The sequence below is a fragment of the Pagrus major genome, chromosome 2 (assembly GCF_040436345.1).
Source record: "Pagrus major chromosome 2, Pma_NU_1.0".
In the NCBI taxonomy this organism is placed as follows: Eukaryota; Metazoa; Chordata; class Actinopteri; order Spariformes; family Sparidae; genus Pagrus; species Pagrus major.
Window position 1 is genome coordinate 26,873,910 of NC_133216.1, and position 20,225 is coordinate 26,894,134.

Sequence of the window (20,225 nt, forward strand, 5' to 3'; positions counted from 1 at the left end):
TCAGTGCCACCAAAACTGTTTTATGAGGATACAGGTAAATGAACAGTTATAAAATACCTCATATTTTCTGATAAAGATTAACTTTATTTAACAAGGAAGTCGCTTGAAATTAAAATATTTCTTTCTGAGGGAGACCTGGTCAAGCTCAACACCATTCAAGAGTTACAGATTTTATACAACAGAGCAAGTCAAAAAGATAAAATCCTTTAGCTGTAGTGTGTTCTAAAGGTTATTCCATGACCAGGGCGCAGAGTAAAAGAAGCTGCCCTACCAAGTTCTTGGGTATCCGATAAACAGCCATCAACCTATTGTAATTTTCCTTTTAACTGTAAATAAACATTATCATTGTAACAGTAAATTATTGGATGATTATAAGAGGGCACAATAAAAGCAGATAAAAGTGTGGATACACAGACACAGGGGTGTGTGTAACATCCATTTATTACCACCTTATATGACAAATCTGGAAATTACAAAGATTGTTTAATTGAAACATTATCCTCAACATTTCAAAAGAAAAAGAAAATCAAACTGAGCAAAAAAAAAAAAAAAAAAAAAAATTAAAATTAAGTTAAAAGGGTGACGAGTCAACCTGAGAAACGGTATACAGACGATCAACTGATCCGGAGAAAATAACAGAAGCAAAGGGGGGACGTATACAGAAAACATGACCAGTACTATTTGTCATGTAACACTGATTTACAATACATTTTCACATTTTAATCAGTTATTAGTTTTTAAAAAAATCATTTCACCCTTGGAGAGCTTTTGGTTTTGGAGAACATTACAAACCTAGATGAACCTTTGTTATTAAAAAGGTCCTTTGTTAAAAAATGAGCCACTGCTAAAAAAGTATCTCTGACACCATACTTGAGCTCTCAAGCTTTGGCTTTAAAGAATTAGATGAAACCAATTTGAACACCACAAAAACAGGTGAGGTTAAACTCTTCTGTCAGTTAGGAAAAGAGTGTCTACAAGAGGATCCAACTTTGGTGCCAAAACGAGTCAGTAGCTTCACATTTCAGTAGAAAAAATCAGTTCAAATCTGTTCTTTTTTTTGTTTTTGTTCACTGCAGGTTTTTAATCTGATTTATCCCCCCATCTCCATGTCTACCACAAATAGTTTGAAGTGAAAAAAATAAATCCTGTGCATGAGACTTATTAGGAAGGAAAAAAAAAACTAAAATGATGACTGACAGCGATGATCAATATGGTAAATCAACTTCTCCAAATATGCTGATGGATTGTATACAATTTGCTATGGTGATCAGAGCCAACACTCATGCAGACACATCCAGGGACAGAAAATCCAGCCTCGGCCTTCATGACAGGAGACAAACACCTTTGTCCCTGCACACTTTGGAGCGAGGCTGGCAGAGGATAGAAAGCAGGAGAAGAGGACCGGGTAAGTTCTTCTAGCACCCTGCTGCAGTAAAGAGACCAGAGTCCCCCAGCAGACAAATACCCATCCTCTCCTCCTGTCTGTCCCTCCCAAATTTACATTGTTCCAATCTTTTTTTTTTCTTACTCGATCCAAAAATCATCCTCATCCCCACAGAGTCAGATTAGAAGCAGTGCAAACAAGGAGACGTGTGCTTGAGGAGATCTCATCACCAAAGAGTCGGTACATGCACAAAAAGAGAGTACCCTAGAAGTCTGCTGCCGAGAGCACTAAGAAAAACACGACTATACACTTTATCCATAATATAATCAGTTTTCCTCTACATACTACTAACACCGGAAGGGAGAGAGGAAGGGAGCAGGTGAGGGGCAGAGGGACGGAGAGACAGACTGGTGAAGGAAGGGCAGGAAGAGGTGAAGAGGAGAAAGACCGAGGGGAGCGTTTAAGCACGCTCCCCACGGATACGACGTGCCAGCTGGATGTCTTTGGGCATGATGGTGACACGCTTGGCGTGGATGGCGCACAGGTTGGTGTCCTCAAACAGACCCACCAGGTAGGCCTCGCTGGCCTCCTGCAGAGAAGGAAAACAGGAAATGCAGCTGTCAGTGGAGCTAAATTCATGGATTGGTCCAGTAAAAAAATATATTTATGTACACTTGGGCTTCACTTATCAACACTAACTGGCTAACTTTGAGTTGATAGTGTGGATTTGATTGTAACACAGACCTGCAGAGCTCCGATGGCTGCACTCTGGAAACGCAGATCGGTCTTGAAGTCCTGGGCGATTTCTCTCACCAGGCGCTGGAAGGGCAGCTTGCGGATGAGCAGCTCAGTGGACTTCTGATAACGACGGATCTCACGCAGAGCCACAGTACCAGGCCTTCACATTGTGTGGAGGGCATGGAAGGAATATATATATTTTAATATTAACCACATTCAACTTAATCTAGACGAAGCCACATACCTACAGCTGGTTTAGGAGAGTTTACAATCTACAGTTTGAGAATATTTTGTTCTGCTTTTTTCAGGTTTTTTTCCACATAATTTTATCCCTAAATCTGGAAAGACATCAGGAACCAATGTTTAGGATTTCTGTATGTCCTAAAACAGAGTGAAAACACTTGTCTGGCTGTGTAGCTCTCACCTGTAACGATGGGGCTTCTTGACACCACCAGTAGAAGGGGCGCTCTTGCGAGCAGCCTTTGTGGCCAGCTGTTTACGTGGGGCTTTGCCTCCAGTGGACTTACGTGCAGTCTGCTTGGTACGGGCCATGGCTACTAAAGATCACCTGAGAAAGATGGGGGGAAAAAAGAGGCTTTGGTTTGGTACGCACAACACTCTCTGTGGTCAGGAGTTCTGCTTTAACTGCTTTTAAGATAACTTCTGGTTTCTTGTTCTGGCGCTACCATGTGTACTTAAAAAACTGCTTTGATGACACCAATAATGCAAACAAGGGAACAGACAGAAAGTAAAATATCGTATTTATTACTGTATTTTGTTGGTTTGATACTTTTACACTTGAGGTGATAGCACAGCTGTGGAAGGCACTTCTTACAAATTGATTATTAACCCTCTAAAAGGCAATTATGTTGTTCAATATAAAGATGCATATTATATGATGATTTTTAAAAACTGGGAACAGGAAACTTGAATTAAGTTAACTTTTTGGGTAAGTAAACATACAAGACATTCCCTATCACGATCAGCCCACCGAACATCAATCAAAGATAAACGAGGATACTATTGGCTGGTAGACCAATACGTAACTAAAAATACAACGTATAAACCAATCAGCATGCAGAGTCTTTAAAGTAGGCGGGCTCTACAACTGCCTTCCACTGTTGCTAGGTCCGCCCACCGCGCTCTGATGATGGCGGCGGTTTGATGCGCAAACGGGATAAAGACCCAGGGCAGAAGAGCAAAGGAGTAGCACATAAACAACTTCAATTTGACTAAAAATCGTTGTTCCAGCGTATCGACAAATAAGAGAACAACACAGGAGACATTTCAAAGAACTCATAGATAGGCACAGGAAAGCCGAACGGTCCCTAACGGGCGCGTAGAACCGAGCTGAACCGGCGCATAATTTGAAACAGAATTTCAGCTCATCTGAACGGCTGCAGTAAAGACTGCATTTCACTGTCGTTTCGAGCGCCGTGTTTGTTATTTTCCCACTCGACAAAAATAGAGGTTTTACACTGTTAAATGTGCCTACAAAATAAATAAAATACAACTTAAAAAATACAAAGTTAATTCACAGCGACAGTGACACATTTCGGGAGGCTTACCTGGGGGAAAAGTGAGTAGAAGTCGTGAGAAATGTTTCGCTTGTCTGTATTTTCTTCTTCGTATCCACAATGGGAAGCAGCGTCCAGCGGGAAAATGGCCGCCGCGTCAATCATCTGTCCCACAATGCAACAGTGTTCACACCATAGCTGTGGTTACTTTTATCAGTTTGACACATTCTGGACGACAAGAGGTGATCAGTGTGGCTGCGTGCTTTTGATATTTATCGAAGAAGTCGGCGCTTTAAATTTTGGCCCGTAGATGAGGAAATACAGATGTGGTGCTGCTGTTTGGACTGTTTCGTCTTTTCTACGTAGATTCACAACGAGTGTGACCACTCGAGTCAAACCGAAAGTTTGACATTTAGCACTGAAGTCGTACTGTTCAGTGGTTGTTTGAAAACGTATAATGGACAACAATTATGTGACAACTGCTGAAAGTATGTGTGGGGTCTATTTTTGCTCCTAAAAATAAATCAGAAAAACGCAGGGGAGCTTTTAACGTACCTATTTTTGTCAACAGAAAGGGTTTATTAAGAGAAAGTATGCTCCAAGATGTTATTTTTAATTTCAGGATCAGCCTTAATACTCAGTATTATTGTTATTGAAACTTTAAGTATGCAGAATTTATTCTTGAAAGTTGGTGTGAGAATAGAAATGTACTAATGTATGCATGAGATGGTGAATTAGGGCTATAACTTTCCATAATTCATTGTATTGATTAATCTACCAATTACTTTCTTGGTTGTCTGTTAAAATGTTGAAATATGTGAATTTGTTTGTTTTTTTGTTGTTTTTTCACAGCCGACAACCCCAACATTCAGTTCACAATCACAACAGACAAGGAAATCCTCACAGTTTAGCAGCTGGGATCAATAAATGATTTACACATTTGCTTGAAAATATTACTTTAGATGATCAAATTAATTTTCTCTCCCTATTTATCCTTTTAACATTTAAATTCACTCACACAGCTTACTTAACCACAAGAATCTGTTTATTATGTTTGTATGTGAATTCCGGAGTACAAATATTTTGCTTTTAAAAATGACTGAAAACATAAATCAAAAACACAGTAGAAAAAAAATTAGGTTATCATACCAACCTGAGAGAGGAACAAAAAGTCCAAACATTACCTGGACAAAATAATGTGGCTAAAAATCAAAATATGATCAACATAGGTCTGCTACATATATGCCGCTTGTCATCTGCCGAAAATGCAGTGTCATCATAGGACAATGACGTTTCTAATTGACAACCAGAATCAAACTTAGGAATTGTGATACATTAAACAGTAACAGTAGAAATACACCATTATTGTAAAAAAAAAGAAAGGAAAAATCACTACTTATACGACAAATTTCTATTTAAAAAAAAAGAAAATCAGAAGACCCATTATATCAATGTATATGTCCGTCTGAAGATGAAAATGTCTCAACCTTAATGCTATTTCCTATGCTCAGTTCAAATCGCACGCTATTCTTGGCTTGCAACAACACCTTATTCATAACAAGGCATTCCACTGAGCTAGCTAGTTAGAAGTGAGGAGTGTAACTGTGATTTAACATTTCAAACATACATGAAGATATCTCTAAGGAAACTCTGCTACTAGTAGCACCAAAGAAGACATGATCACACATTGTACGGTTATCACAATCATATGATATATATAGAACCTCAAACCAAACTACTAACTAAGTATAGAGGAAGGAAATGGATAGAAAGAGTGGTGGAGAGAGAGAGGACAGCATATAACAAAACAGAAAACATTTTAAGCACGCTCCCCGCGGATACGACGTGCCAGCTGGATGTCTTTGGGCATGATGGTGACACGCTTGGCGTGGATGGCGCACAGGTTGGTGTCCTCAAACAGACCCACCAGGTAGGCCTCGCTGGCCTCCTGCAGAGAAGGGAAACAGGAAATGCAGCTGTCAGTGGAGCTAAATTCATGGATTGGTCCAGTAAAAAAATATATTTATGTACACTTGGGATTCATTAATCAACACTAACTGGCTAACTTTGAGTTGATAATGTGGATTTGATTGTAACACAGACCTGCAGAGCTCCGATGGCTGCACTCTGGAAACGCAGATCGGTCTTGAAGTCCTGGGCGATTTCTCTCACCAGGCGCTGGAAGGGCAGCTTGCGGATGAGCAGCTCAGTGGACTTCTGATAACGACGGATCTCACGCAGAGCCACAGTACCAGGCCTAGAGAGGAGACACAAAATATTAACTTTACAAAATTTAAGGTGGGAGTACTGATAATGCCAGCTTTTACACAAATTTATGTTATGCTTCTTGGATTATTTTTGGATATTCTTCATCTTCTGCACCTATTTTCATCTTGACCTCACAGCCCTGCATACTGGGAAACTGAATGTCTGAGCACCAGTCTCAGTCTTTTTCTACTCCTAGGAGCCTGAGAGACAGAATATCAGCTCCACGCACACGTTTTCCATAATGTTCTCCACGTAACAGTGCAAAGGAACAAAATACAGTTCCTACTCTGTTTTGTGACAAAGTTTGCCAATAGAGTAAACTGCATTAATAAGATAACTAAGATACCTACATGAGGTCCCTGAGATGTTTTGGTTTCTGGAGGAAAGTACTGAGTAAATCTGCAGTCAGATGAGTTTTAATTAACATCCAAATATGCATTAAAGATTACAAAACTATAGCGTCTCCTTTGTTGTTAATTTCTCAACACAAACAGATGATCCATGTGACCTCTCACCTGTAACGATGGGGCTTCTTGACACCACCAGTAGAAGGGGCGCTCTTGCGAGCAGCCTTTGTGGCCAGCTGTTTTCGTGGGGCTTTGCCTCCAGTGGACTTACGGGCAGTCTGCTTGGTACGGGCCATGGCTACTAAAGATCACCTGAGGGCACATGACAAAGTTAGCTTTGGTAAATTAATTACAAAAGAGGCATGTCTAACAGAATGGCATGACGGTACATAATATTAAGGATAACATTTTCCCTTCTGACTTTTATTATATGTTTGTCTTAACATCATCATGACAGACTCTACTTTCCAGTCGGAGAGGGTTATGAAAAAAATCTTTTCATTTTTTTTTAACTTATATCCAAGGCAGCTTATGCAACGACTGTTTTAAAAACGACAGCAAAGGCATCGAATCATAGCAAAGCTCTTTATCATGTTAACCAATCATATTCTGTGTGAGAGCATTAGGGGCGGGATGTTGTGAACCTTTAGACCAATCATATCACGATGATAGCCAGCCAGACACCGCCTCTTGCGCATTGAACGTGGGTTCGTTCGATTCTTCACAGCGTGCTGCCCGGTTGCGCACAAGCCTTGATTTTTTATTCAGAATAAGCTATTTTGATGTAAACCAGGCGACCCCGCCCGCGCCAGCTGTCCGGTGTACGCAAACTAGCACACTTAAAGATGATGGCTGGCTGCTGGCTAGAAGAATGTAAACGGGAAGGAAAAATCGTTGTAGCAAACGATGAGGGTTGACGATAAAAACGACGGAAGAATATAAAAACTGCGGCACGAAAGTGGAATATGCTTTTTGTAAACGACACTAGACATGTCAGGGATCAATTGATGAACAATATTTTGTCAGATGACCCCTCACTTTAGGCGCATTTCCGAGTCAAATTCGACCAGATCACAAATGCCTTTTAGGTCCCCGACTCCCCGAGCAGGCAGATAATAGCTCGACTGCTCTGCGTTTTCTTTTTCAACGAAAATAAACGAAAAAACACGTCAATCCAAGAACTAACGTAACATTAAATGATAGATTGGAGTTTTATTGAAATGGTGATACTTACCTCTGAAAACTTACTGAGAGATTGCAGCTCAAAAATGGGAATTTATTCTTGAGTCTCTTAAGCGTTGTTCTCGCAATAAAACGAAGGGAGGAAAAAAAGGAAAAAGAACATAGGAAAGCAACAGGAGACACGTTTCCCATGATGCATTTGGGACATGTTACATACATGCAGCAACATGATAAACAAACAATCACAAGATCACACTCACTTGTAATGTCGTGCAACAAGTTTTTCTCAATCCTGATTATTGACAGTTTTATTAGTTTAGTTTATTATTAGTTTTTTTTTCAATTAAATGTATTTTACATAGAAAGAAAAAAGACAACTAAAGCAGTGTACGTATCTGAGAGAGAATATAAAGAGTGACAACCAGTCTTTCTGACTTTTTAAATAATTATCATAATATTAATTTGATTTATTATGTTTTATTTATAGAAATGATCATTTTAAACCCCCAAAATACTTTTAGTTCTGTGTATCACACAAAACTATGTAAATATACGCACTCTATTTTAAATAAAACTAACTATCATACCCTTATAAAATATAATAGTGTAAAAAAAACAAAAAAAAAACAAGTTTGAACTTTTATTCACATGTAGCCAGCTTTTATAGCATTTACACTGTCAGCCCTGCAGGTGGCGCCACCACCGTCACCTCAACACAAAAGAAGAAGAAACGTGTTTTCTCTTCAGTCCTCCAACATGGCGTCGGCCAGGAGGTTGAAACGCGTGGCGGCTTCACAACCAGGTTTTCTCAATTTAAAGTCCACTTCCAATCCAGCAGACTTGGCCAGTGGTCGGAGAAAACGTGTGAACAAGAACAAGAAGAAGAGCTGGAACAAACACAGCGACATTAATGATGTAGAGGACTTTTTACAAGACGTCAGACACCAGGAGAGGACCACAGGGTACGTTTAGTTAACCGTATGTGGGGAGGACTGAATGTGTGATACCAATGTTGTTCACATTTAACTAAAAACATGTTCCTCCGACGCAGGGCACTCGGTTGATGTTTTATTGTTCATGTTTTGTTGTCTGTCGTCGCCACTTCCACGCGGACTTCTCTTCGAGGGGGTTTAAAACCCGTTATCTGTTACCCTGTAACAGTTATGTCCGTCCTGTTTGTTAAGACATATTGCTATTATTCTCAAAACACATCTTTCTCGTTCATTAGCACAGTGTCACAGTTAACTAGCGTTAAAGCTGAGGGACAGCAGTGTCTCGTGGGCGTTTTGCTTGCCTGTTAAAGACTGACTAGGCTGTACACTTCTTGTGATGTTTTACATGAACTAAAAAAAAAATGGTGTCATCCTTCTCTCAGGTATTTTTTTTTAAGGAAATGAAGAGGGTATCAGTGCTCTAATGATTATTCAACGATATATCAAATTTAAAGGACAACAATTTTTTAAAATCTTTTATCAAGCAAAAATGAAATAATTTGCTGGTTCCAGCCCGAAATATGAGGATTTCTTTGAGGAGTACTTGAAAATAGTCATTCAATTAATTATGTAAAATATGGGGGGAAAGCTGTTTCTTCAACTGCAGAGTCTAAAATGTGACATAATGGCATCTTTTTGTATTTCAGGGGTCTGCTGTCTGAGAAGTCAGATGACAGCTTGTTCTTTTTGGATGTTGGACAACCAAAGAAACCTGAACAGAAGGGTAAATATGTAACTTCACAACTGAGTTCAAATTTCTTCACGTTGGAAAAGAATAGTTGGCTGTGAAAACATTCGTAGTCCTGCACTTCCCAGAGTTTCCTTTCATGTAAATTAGAAACATGTGAAAAACTGTCCAGTTTGCTTGTTGTTTTCTATCCTTATATAAATACATACTTATAAAAATGTGTGCATGATACTGGATCAAACTAATTTGTATTCCTCTGTGAAGAAGTAGAAGTACCTATCGTGGGGAAGAACAGGAAAGGGAAAGCGTCGCGTCCTCTGCGGATAGACCTGATCCTGCAGCACGACTCCCTCGTTCCACCACCTAAAGAGTCAGTATCCATCACAGCCCTTTGTGCTTTACTCTTAAATGTTATTTTTAGGGTTGGATTCAGTTCTTAAAGTAGGCTACAATATTTGAATCAGGTAACTCTGAGGTTAAGTATGATGGAATCATGGTATTACGTAAGTAATCTAACTCTTCATCTGCATTGGACAAGCTGTATAGAAGTGATTGATAACTGTGAAATCCTTACTTACAAAAACAGTGGGCGTTATGCTTGCCATGATTTGTGCAAATATGTTTGACTGCTTATGGTATTTGTGGTGTTGTCATTAAACACATTTTATCATGGTAAACAATCATTTGATTCCAACACAACCCTACATTATGTAAGTATTCTGTTTCATTTGAAGATAAAGGTATGCTGAATACTTAGAAATAGCAATTTATTAAAAATAAGTTGAAAGATCAGCCTCGCTTTTGTTTGTATTTATGTTTGAGTGTGTCCAGTGATGATCTCATCCTTGCGCTCCCAGTATTTCCTTCACGGGAATGTGAAGACAACACATAGGAGCTCAGGAGACTGTTGTGTAAATGGTGTCCTGGGATCTGAGGATATGCAAACATTTATCATGAAGCAGACAGTGTCAAGTCAAATCAAATAGGCCTAAACATCTAATATGCTAGATGCTGGTTTTGCTTCAACTCCTCTCCATCTTATCTCACCTCTTCTGCCTTTCCCCCCCAGTGTGCTGGCCTATCAGCAACCTAATGCCAAGAAGCTCCGTCGCAGTGCCCAGAGGGCCGAGCAGCTGGCAGCCAAAGGCGTCGTGCCACGGAGGCGGAAACAGCTGCTGAACAGACGGCCGGTCGACAGGACAGCCAAGAAGGCAGTGGCAGAGGCCAACAACAACCCAGACAGAGACTACTACGACATATGGGGACAAGAGTGTGAGTGCCATGTGTCTGTATGTGTCTGTCCAGTGATGATCCCATCCTTGCGCTCCCAGTATTTCCTTCATGGGAATGTGAAGACAACACAGAGGAGTTCAGACGACTGCTGTGTGAACAGTCATCTGGGAACTGAGGATACTCAGAACTGAAAGTACAGATTCAAAATGTCAAAATAGGAATGTTAGCTATAAATGGTTAATGATCCATAACAGTTTGATAAGAATACATTAACCTACAATGTTCATTTCCCTTAGCTAAACCTTAGCTGCATTTGGGATCCAGTATATTTCATGAGCAAACATGGTCAGAGCCTTTCATGTGGGCATGGTGCACGTGGATGCATTTTTAAAGATTTCTTCAGCTAAACTAAACCTGTTGTGTCTGCCAACTGCTGGTGATCAGGGGAATCTAAATGAGGAAACCATCAGGGCTTTATTTTCTAAATTGCTAAATGCTGGCCTATTTGTCCGTAGTAGTAGCTCTAGTGTTTGCTGTCAGGTTCTGATCAGCTGTCTAGCATATATGAATGCTCATGTATTTCAAACCTTTTTTTTAATATAGCTAAAAGTACAGCTGACCCCTGGTACCTTCAACAGACACGCAAGAAGCTCGTCAAGGTGAGAATAATTGTCTGTTTTTGTGTGAGGTTAAAAAGTCTAGTTAAACACTTCTACAGTTTGTATTGAATCTAATGAGCTGTCAGCAGCAGACTTTGATTTTTTTATGTATGTGTGGGGGTTTGAGTGTAATATGGCCGTGTCACTGTTTTGTCAGCGACCAGAGAGGCTGAATGAGAAGCCGTCTGTGCTTCCTGCTGTGGAAGTGATCGCTCCTGGAGGATCCTACAACCCAGACTTCTTTTCCCATCAAGTAAGTCCCAACTTAACAGACTTACATTATGAGCCAGTGCTGCTAAAGCTTGTCTAGTACACATGCAGTTAATTTATGATAAGTGATTTGTGTTTTGAAGATTTCGAAAGAATAACATGAGGTTAGTATGGAATCTTGTTGTAATGACATGGGCCAACTGACTCTCTTCTCCTCCCTCTCTCTATGAACCAAGGCCTTGTTGCAAGAGGCCCACGAGGTGGAGGTCAAGAAGCAAAAGGAGGAAGACAAAATAGAGAGACAGCTGGCTGTCAACAGAGAAGACACAGCAACAGAGGTGCAGTTGCTATCTTAGCTCATCCATCATGTTCGGTGTGTTCTTAACGTTGTGGAAGTTTGAAACTGTTATTTTATCGAACGCATGTTTCTGCAGGAGACGACCTTACGAGAGCAGGTGGAAGGCCTGGTAGAGGAAGAAGAAAATGAAGAAGAAGCTGCGGCTCCAAAGGGTGACGAGGAGGATGCGGTAGTGGGAGCCATCACACTGGCAGCGAAGAAGACTGAGAGGCAGAGGAAGAGAGAGAGAGCAATCAAAATTAAGGTACAAACACACTTCATACACAACTCACTTTGAAGACTTTTACTAAATAAACGTTTTAGTTCAGTGTTATTTACAACATAAGTAATTACACACATTCACGGGAAGGTTGGACTGTTTCAATGCTAATGTTAGATCAAACCAAACAACATCTTCTTCTATTCATAGAAGTCGATCCACTCATCTAGAAAGTCTAATATTTCTAAGAATGTAATGAAGCATTGTGATAGTCACCCTTTAAACTGAACATTGCAAGATTTATCGATCAGGTTAATTAACACATTGTGTAATTGCTCCTGTGTGAAAAAAGTCAAACGACAGCTATCCAGCTATTTACACCCGGCCCGACACTCCCGCCACCTGGATACACAAAACCCCATGTTGCATGCATGGTTGTATGTCAGCTATATTCCCCTGCTGGGAGAAAGAACATTCATACAGGAGACTAGGGTTCTTCTCCCACCTTAAGCCAACGCAATGTTGACTTATTATTTTTAGATTTGGTGTACCTTCATTAATTTCGGATTTTATGTCAGGGGTGCAAGATGTTGTGTTAAGGGTTCCTTAAGCTGAAATTTGGAACTTGAAAAGTAGCCCTGAATGGATTGGATGATTAGTTGACCAAAAGAAAATATATCCATAACTATTTCACTAATGTGGCAGGATAGAAAAATATCCTTGTGGTTTTGGGCTGTTGTATGGACAAACCAAGACATTTAAAATCAAAGTCAAAGTGTTTACTGTCATATGCACAGTTAAAAAAAGAATTCCTGAATTATACAATTCTTCCTTTGCTTTCCACTCTGAATGCTGTTTAACAATGAAACAAGAGGTGCAAAGTTAAAAATAGATGTATAGAAAATTATAAGAATATAAGAGACGGTAATAATCATAATAATAAAGAATATCCAGAAGATGTACAATGTATAATAATCAAATATACACTTATCAATACTAATGTACAGTATGTACAGTATAATACCGTAGAAAAATATAAATATAGAGTATCTTTAGAGTCATCATGACAGTAAATCAAGAAACTAATCAATAGATTCATAATGAAGTTCATTCATAAAATATCATTCTAAAACAGTAAATGTTCTATAAACTCTCAACAGGGAGCTTTTTATTTTCAGATTGATTCCACAGCGAGTAAACTGTTCAAAATGAAACAATGCTGCAGCTTGTGAAAGTCAATTGTACTGGCATGAGCTCTCAGATAGTTGTCATATTGTTGTTGCTCCACTTACCATCTGACAATCCCACCTCACTGTTTCGCTTCCTCTTCCCATCCCAGGAGCAGCGACGGCTGGCTAACAGACAACAGACTGACCGGCAGCAGCAGCTCTTCCAGCTTCGCTCCATAAAGGCCTCCATCAAACAGCAGGACCAGAAAACCAAGACCAGACAGCAACAACGCAAGGACAACCAGGAGGCCCAGAAAGCTCAACCCAGACGCCTCGGCAAACTCAAGTACATGCCAACATCCTCCTCCTACGTGCTTCCACATGTTAAAGGGCTACTCCAGTAGTTTAGAGTTGCACTTTCATAAAGTTGGGGGACTAGAGACAGTCCAAAAATGATCATAATTGATAAGGCAGTGGCTGGGACCTGACTCAAATGATTAGTCAAGCTCCTAAAACCCCAGATCCTACACTCATTTAATGCAACTCAGTAGCCTGCTTTGTAAAGATTCTCCATGCCTGATGAATGCTCACTTCTTTTAGACTCCACATCTTCAGTTTGTAACGCAGGATTTCTTTTTTAACATTTTGAAGTTTTAAGACTAATCAGAGATAAGCCTGATGAACATTTCTCAGAAACAGGTGGATATCCCCATTAGTGCTGCAAACAGTGCATGCGACATGCAAGGTTTTTATTCCCAAGATTATTTTTGATCAAAAGCTTAGCTGCAGTTTAAGGTTTAGGACAGGTTTAAACCTGTGTTGTCTGGAATAAAAATCCCTTTTTAAACCTGTTGCAGTATCTACAGAAGCTGATGTTTAAACTGCTCCTGCGGTTAAGTTTAAATCTAGTTGCAGTGTCTTGTAGAAATCTCTGAATCACCACTAGATGTCACTGAGGCTTAACCTAAACATACTGAGGAAGTGGTTTAAGAGGGGAAGGTCAACATTACTCTGTTGTTCTCAAAGTCCAACATTAACTGCATCCAAAATGTGTCTAGCCTGCAAAAAGTGAAGCAATTTTGACTACAATTTTGGCTATTTTAGGCTAGCATTTGTTGTCAGTCCTGAGATCAGAAAGTATAACAGAGTCAAACCATGGAAGTAATGTAAAAAAATGAAATGAGGCCTAATAGAGTCCTGACCTTTACAAAAACCAGGTCCAGTTTAGCACACAGACGTGTTTTGGACAGCAAAGCTGCTGAGCTGCTCAGTGAGAAAGCAACAGCCCCCATAAGTTCTAAAATTATGGTCATTGGCAGTCGTGATATTCTTAATGAGTCCAAAAATGATGAGACAGTTTACAAGTTTTACAGGTTTTCGTTTGGCTTTTGTCATCTTTTTGTTTCTATGGCCGAAACTTGACTCATTGAAATAGCCACAGATGTTCCTCAATTTATTATGGACGTTGACATACATGCTTATTGCAGATAAGCCCCTCATTTTCTGTTTTGTTACCTTTTGTCACCTTAAGTAATGGAGACAAATGTGTTAATGTTTATCTTCAGCTGGGGTCACTGCAGCAGCTGGCAGTGTATATTCTCTCTGGAAATGGTTGTAAACATGTTGATCCTTGTTTGCAGGTTTCAGGCTCAGGACATGGAGGTCCAGTTGAGCGACGAGCTGGCCGGCTCCCTGCGACGACTCAAGGTACTTCACTGTTATGTTTACTTGCTCATCCATTTTGACCTTTGCCAGTGAGGACACATAGTCTTTATCTGTAATGAGTTTTGGTTCATTAAGTCGCTGTATTGTCTTGAGCACTCTGTATTGTCTTATTCTAAGCCTTATCCTATTCTCTAATACTGCTGCGACCCACTTTACCCCACAGGGATCATTTCCGTTTCATATGATCTAATTGCCAGAGTAAAATTCCAGCTCTTCTCTCTTATCTCCTGCCATTATGTCTTGGAATAATACTTAAATCAGCCTTTGTGGTGTGAATGGGGATGTTTTAATATGGGTGGGAATTGCACAGTCAGTCGTAGCAGAGTGACAATGGTCTCACATGTATTTGTCTGGGCTTGTCTCCCTCTCACCTCCTGTAATGCCGCGCCTCTGCAGCCAGAGGGCAGCGTCCTCAAGGACCGCTTCAAGAGTCTGCAGAAGAGGAACCTGATTGAGCCAAGAGAAAGAGCCAAGTAAGGACCTCTGCCTTGCTCTTATGTAACATCTCCTCAAAGGCTCACAGTGATAGACACATTCATATGGTGTATATTGATTTTAAAATGTGCTTCTCTTCCTCTCTGTTACCACCCTCTCCTGTCTCTCAGGTTCAAGAGGAGACACAAGCTGAAGTATGTGGAGAAGAGGGCTTTTAGAGAGATCACTTAGTGATGACCCACAGACCACAGAAGCTGAACACAAGAAGCTGGGCAGCATTTAAAGCCACAAACGCAACATAATGGAACCGTGTATATACAACTAAATGACTGTTGAAGGCCTCTTTGACCCTTTCAGACGATAACAACTGCTAACAAATTCATGTCGTATCAATTATATAAACTGAAATGAAAAGTGTGGTGTATTTTCTGTACTGGTATGTGTGTGCCTTACATGTTTAATATCACTTTTCACACTTAAGAGTCAGATGATGACACGTTGGTCTGTGTTATGTAATATGATGCCTATCAGGAAATTTCTAAGGCTTTATTGTATACCGCTGGGTCTGCTGAGGCCAAGTGTCAGTGTGTCACTACTCTGCTTATACATAAGTAAAGACCTACAGCTTAGGTTAATAACAGGGTCAGCTGCAATAAGTGTTGGTATCTGCTGTAGGGATATCTGCCAGGTTTATGTCAGCTATCAGTACATCTGATATTTCTCAAGGCTTTCTCGTGGCTCAACGTCAAACGTGTAATGTATCCTTCATTTCTTGCATTTGCATCAAAATATCACATCAGTAGGTAATGTTTCATAAAACAGTCCGACATTCATCAGTATGATGAGAATTATCCTTGAGATTGCTTCAGGTGAAGAACTACAAGAGCTTAAACCTTCACTCATTCAGCTTTCCTCATATCTGTTGAGCTTCTGTGTATCTGCTTTAGATGTCATGACACGCAGATTAACGCAGAACAAAAAGTATTGTATGTTAATTAAAAAGTTGAGCAGAAACTTAAAAGTATATGCATTTATTAATCCCCATAATTAGATAACTTAAGTGGAGTTAATTGAAGTAGATTCATCACTTCTTTTGTCTTAGGTGGGGAAAAAAAAGCCGCAGCCAGATGGGTTTGAGGAAGTTGGCATGTGATAATTGATTCCAACCCGCTGGCTTAAAACCGTAATTGCCTTCGGTGTCCTGCTGGTGTGAACAAGGACACACATACACACTCTGCCCCATGGTCCCTTGAGCTACGCCAAAGCTCCTTATCCGTTAATCAGTGTGAAAATGTAATCTTTTACTGTCAGAGTCCTCAGAAGCCCCCCACCCACCTAGCTGCCTAAATCAGTTGCTCCCTCTCTCCTTTTAAGGCAAAGTGTGTAGTGGACCTTGGACCTGCTCCCATCTCAGCGGCTTATCAACGTTTTCATGCCAACTACCTGCTGATGAATTAACCCACAGACTCATAAAGCCACAGTCTGTCCCCAGGGAACCTTATCCATTAATTTTCTACTTATAGGATTTTATACGAACCACACTATAATACACGGCTGTCTATGCTGAAGGTAAAGCTAATTTGAGTCCTTTACAAAGGCCACTGTGCTTTTCTAGATGTTGATGAAGGTTCTCAGTCATCCAGGTCATGGTAATTCTAAGTGCTTTATCGTAGGCAAACTATTTGTAATGCTGATTCAAAGGCAAGTCCCCCAGCCCTAGCAATATACCCTGTTACACTACCAATATGCAATGCCTTTAATTTGTGTTTTTCTGATAAAACTGACTTGGGGATCTGCCTTTCTACTTTCTAATCCGTGCACACAGTCTTGAGCTTTGTATAAAAAAAAAATAAGCTTAAGATTTTAAAGTGCGATAAGATAAAAATAAAGCCACAGCCATGCAGGCAGTTCCCTGTGGCGGTACTTGCTAATGTCAGCATGGTCACATACAATGACAACGCTAATGCACTGATGTTTAGCAGGTATAATGTTCAGCATTTTAGGTTAGCCTGTTAGCTTGCAAACGTTTGTTGATTAACACTAAAAGCACCAAAGCTGAAGGCAGATATTTGATCCTAAACCCAGTTTTGATGGACAAATTGACCTGCTAGTGGCACCAAATCAAGTGAGGGGATCACAAAAGTATTTTTGAAGGTCAACCGGGAAGTTAAATAAACTACACAAGTCACATGATTTCAGCTTCACCACTAAGCTTCCAGCTACACTATACACACTATTAGAAATTGATAAAAATCTACAAATTGGAAAGTTTGAGTTAGAATAGTTTGCGAGTGAGAAGTCGAGTTCTGTGTTCAGTGAGATGACGTTTAATGTCCCTTATAATTTCTGTTGTCCCATTTAGCCACTTGGTAACAACCTTTTTCCAAAGATGTAAAATTGTTGAGTGAGGTATTTACTCACATATTTTATGTCATAGAACAAAAACGTAAAAATCTCTTAAGCTTGTGTTAACCACAGCCCATATTTTAGGCATCTAACCAAAAACCCATTAAAAAAACCCTAATGTATTTGAAATGAGGGAACTAGAAGTGCAAAAATACAAACTTTTTCATTCACATTCCATCAAATAGCTGCAAAAACATTACCCATTACCATAAATAACAACATGAAAGGCGCACGAGAGGACATGGTAGGGGATAACCAAAGTCAGAAGGATTCATCCTCTGGGGACCATGAATGTCTGTTCAAAATTTCCTTATAATACATCCAATCATCGTTGACCAAAGTAACCCTAACTACCATCCCTATGGACCAATAGCATGACTAAAAATGTAAAGTCTGTAAGAACATTTAGGAATAATACAGACATGATATGTTGAGGGTGCTCAATAGATGCAAATCGGGTTTTTTAGCCAAATAGCAGAGCTAAAAGTCACCTTACAAGAATAGTAGGAGCTTAGAGAAATATATTTGTGTTATCTTGTTTGGTCAATCATGCCAGACGGAGGCAGATTGCATCTGAGTCGTTTGTGTTTTCTTTTTCCTTTTTTTCCCTCCCTTTTGCCTTACTCCGTTCACGTGTGAGACACGGTGCTGCCAGATTGTCTTGGCATGGGGTAGGGCGGATTACGTGTGTGTGCAGTCACTCATTACCTCTTTTAGAATAGATTACTACTCCGCTGGTCTGGGGAGCCAGAGAGTGACAGAGGAAGCCACTGAAACACCCAGCTGCACTGCATGGAGATGCTGCTGAGTGTATATCAGTGTGTGAGTTTGTATTGTCATGTGATCCCAAGCTTGTTTGCTGCAAAGTGACAGGCGTTTTTGCTTCAGCTCAGTGTCCCCCTGCCTGTCTCACCTCTTTAACGAGAAGATACTGTAATTGGGCACACGTGGACACACAAACATCCCTGCAAGCTCCACCGTAAAGGAATGTATACATGAAATTAGTGCTGAAATGATTAGCACTGATTTCATATTCTGATTTTTAGCCACTCAAACCACACTTATTTTGTGTAGAGCGTCACATTGGATTTACAAACACACCCATATGCACATTCAGCAGTTTCCATTAATTAGGAGCATTATTTAATATAATGCTACGTTCAATTCATTGTTGAAGTGGAAGAAGTTTGTTACACGCACATCATGAAGGTGCCTGCACACCTCCTCAATGCCACAAAAGTTTAATAACGATGTCTCCGTCCCGCTTGAGTCTTCATCACAGTTTGACCTGATGAAGATCCAAGTGGGATCGAAACATTGTCTTTATTAAACATGGAGTCAGTGTGCGGGCGATTCCTTCTGTGCATTCATACGATTCATCGTTTAAACCCTTATTATGAGCAGCTGAGTGGGAAACATCCGTTCATGTGTACCACCAACTTATAATTCTGAGTTGAGCTAACTTTGTAGAGTGCTAAGCAGGTATAGTGTGCAGTCATTTTATCACTGAAAACAGCTGCCGGCTGTGGCCAGAAACAATGTTATGAGAGCAGTGAGAGTGAACCAGAGAAGAACTTCAGAGGTCGACTGATTATAATCCATTGATGATAATCAAAAACTGATTATAGCTGCTTCATGTTAGTTATCAAGCAAACATGTCAAACATTTTATTTGTAAGATCATTGTAAACATTATATCATTAGCATTTAAACTGTTGTTCGTCAAAACATCCTAACTGAAGACAACGTTGTCCCCGTGTACTCTTCTCCAGGTTGTTTTAAACCCCCAAATTTCTTTAAAAAATACTGACATATGACTTCAGTGGTAGCTTACGACCCTGCCAACATGGGCTCTGAGGGGCATTTTTTCACTATTGTGTTACATATTATACACCTTTAATTAAAGCTGCTGTAAGCAGTCATGTCAGTCACTCCGCTCCTTCCTCTCTACATCAGCTACACTTGCGACCCTGTTCCGTGACAGAAATCACCCTCGTCTCAAAGTCAGCAGGCTTTTTGAATGGGTTTTCAGTTAAATGCCTGAAATAAGGTCTGTGGTTACCACGTTACACGTTTTGTTCTACGACATAAAATACATCACTAAATGTGCCACAATTTAATAATTAAGCGTTTACTTAAAAACAGCTAGTTAGTTACACACTATTCTAACTCTAAACTTAGATTGATCAATTATGGAAAACGCATATAGTAATTGTGCAGTAAGGCTATTAGTGGTGGTGACGTTATGCGACAGCAGTGTAGTCTGTTTATAGCCTAACATTAGCTTTTTACTTATAGCGATTTAATTTACGCTTCAAAAAAATCACAAAAGCGGAGTTCATCTGTGGAGATTATCTTGCCGAACAAAACACAAGTATTATGAACTTGAGTTTATTTTCGGCGATTATTCAAAATCCAATTCAAAAACTGGCCCACAAAAAAACGTCATCCCTACACCGCTCTATAGCCGGTGAAGGCACCAGTCCAGAACAGGAGGATCCTGCTATCTGTGTGTTCCTTGAGCAGACAGGACCGCCTCTTCATGGAGTTCTCCGTCCTGATCGGATAAAGTGTGCAGGGATACCAGAAAATGTATTTTCTCTTTGTACTGCATAAGCAGGGGGAAGACAGACATGGGTTACTGACCAAAGACGACTCTATAACAGTGATGTTAGTGGGAATATAGAGATATTTGACATTTATCTTAATAAGAAAA

The 20,225-nt window shown here is 40.0% G+C and overlaps 3 protein-coding genes across 5 annotated transcripts; 1 reads left to right on the top strand and 2 right to left on the bottom strand.

Moving 5' to 3' along the window:
* Nucleotides 1–423: 423 nt before the first annotated feature.
* On the bottom strand, nt 424–3,806 carry LOC141009597 (histone H3.3A). The gene is made up of 4 exons (XM_073482272.1): nt 3,691–3,806; nt 2,547–2,690; nt 2,129–2,282; nt 424–1,973 (listed from the first exon to the last, which is right to left on the bottom strand). The coding sequence occupies exons 2-4, from the start codon at nt 2,672–2,674 to the stop codon at nt 1,845–1,847; spliced, it is 411 nt and encodes a 136-aa protein (XP_073338373.1). The 5' UTR covers nt 2,675–2,690; nt 3,691–3,806; the 3' UTR covers nt 424–1,844.
* Nucleotides 3,807–4,666: 860 nt separating this feature from the next.
* On the bottom strand, nt 4,667–7,577 carry LOC141009604 (histone H3.3A). Of its 2 annotated transcripts, none has more exons than XM_073482290.1 (4): nt 7,503–7,577; nt 6,423–6,566; nt 5,743–5,896; nt 4,667–5,587 (listed from the first exon to the last, which is right to left on the bottom strand). In XM_073482290.1, the coding sequence occupies exons 2-4, from the start codon at nt 6,548–6,550 to the stop codon at nt 5,459–5,461; spliced, it is 411 nt and encodes a 136-aa protein (XP_073338391.1). In that variant the 5' UTR covers nt 6,551–6,566; nt 7,503–7,577; the 3' UTR covers nt 4,667–5,458. The 2 variants fall into 2 exon arrangements, with proteins under 2 accessions (XP_073338391.1, XP_073338383.1); XM_073482282.1 differs by having other exon boundaries at nt 7,489–7,575.
* Nucleotides 7,578–8,176: 599 nt separating this feature from the next.
* On the top strand, nt 8,177–15,521 carry nop53 (NOP53 ribosome biogenesis factor). 2 transcript variants are annotated; one of them, XM_073488968.1, is made up of 12 exons: nt 8,177–8,398; nt 9,076–9,152; nt 9,381–9,486; nt 10,186–10,388; nt 10,953–11,008; nt 11,166–11,261; nt 11,455–11,556; nt 11,653–11,820; nt 13,115–13,290; nt 14,585–14,651; nt 15,066–15,142; nt 15,275–15,521. In XM_073488968.1, exons 1-12 carry the CDS (start codon nt 8,193–8,195, stop codon nt 15,333–15,335), a joined length of 1,395 nt encoding a protein of 464 aa, XP_073345069.1. In that variant the 5' UTR covers nt 8,177–8,192; the 3' UTR covers nt 15,336–15,521. The 2 variants fall into 2 exon arrangements, with proteins under 2 accessions (XP_073345069.1, XP_073345078.1); XM_073488977.1 differs by having other exon boundaries at nt 9,384–9,486.
* Nucleotides 15,522–20,225: the final 4,704 nt, after the last annotated feature.

Excerpts from the sequence above, each read along its gene's own strand:
- LOC141009597 (XM_073482272.1), bottom strand. The coding sequence starts at position 2,674 with ATGGCCCGTACCAAGCAGACTGCACGTAAGTCCACTGGAGGCAAAGCC. Across the intron at positions 2,283-2,546 it reads AAGAAGCCCCATCGTTACAG|GCCTGGTACTGTGGCTCTGC; the intron begins GTGAGAGCTACA and ends CACAATGTGAAG. Across the intron at positions 1,974-2,128 it reads CAGCCATCGGAGCTCTGCAG|GAGGCCAGCGAGGCCTACCT; the intron begins GTCTGTGTTACA and ends CCTTCTCTGCAG.
- LOC141009604 (XM_073482290.1), bottom strand. The coding sequence starts at position 6,550 with ATGGCCCGTACCAAGCAGACTGCCCGTAAGTCCACTGGAGGCAAAGCC. Across the intron at positions 5,897-6,422 it reads AAGAAGCCCCATCGTTACAG|GCCTGGTACTGTGGCTCTGC; the intron begins GTGAGAGGTCAC and ends TCTCCTCTCTAG. Across the intron at positions 5,588-5,742 it reads CAGCCATCGGAGCTCTGCAG|GAGGCCAGCGAGGCCTACCT; the intron begins GTCTGTGTTACA and ends CCTTCTCTGCAG.
- nop53 (XM_073488968.1), top strand. The coding sequence starts at position 8,193 with ATGGCGTCGGCCAGGAGGTTGAAACGCGTGGCGGCTTCACAACCAGGT. Across the intron at positions 9,487-10,185 it reads CTCGTTCCACCACCTAAAGA|TGTGCTGGCCTATCAGCAAC; the intron begins GTCAGTATCCAT and ends TTTCCCCCCCAG. Across the intron at positions 11,009-11,165 it reads CACGCAAGAAGCTCGTCAAG|CGACCAGAGAGGCTGAATGA; the intron begins GTGAGAATAATT and ends CTGTTTTGTCAG.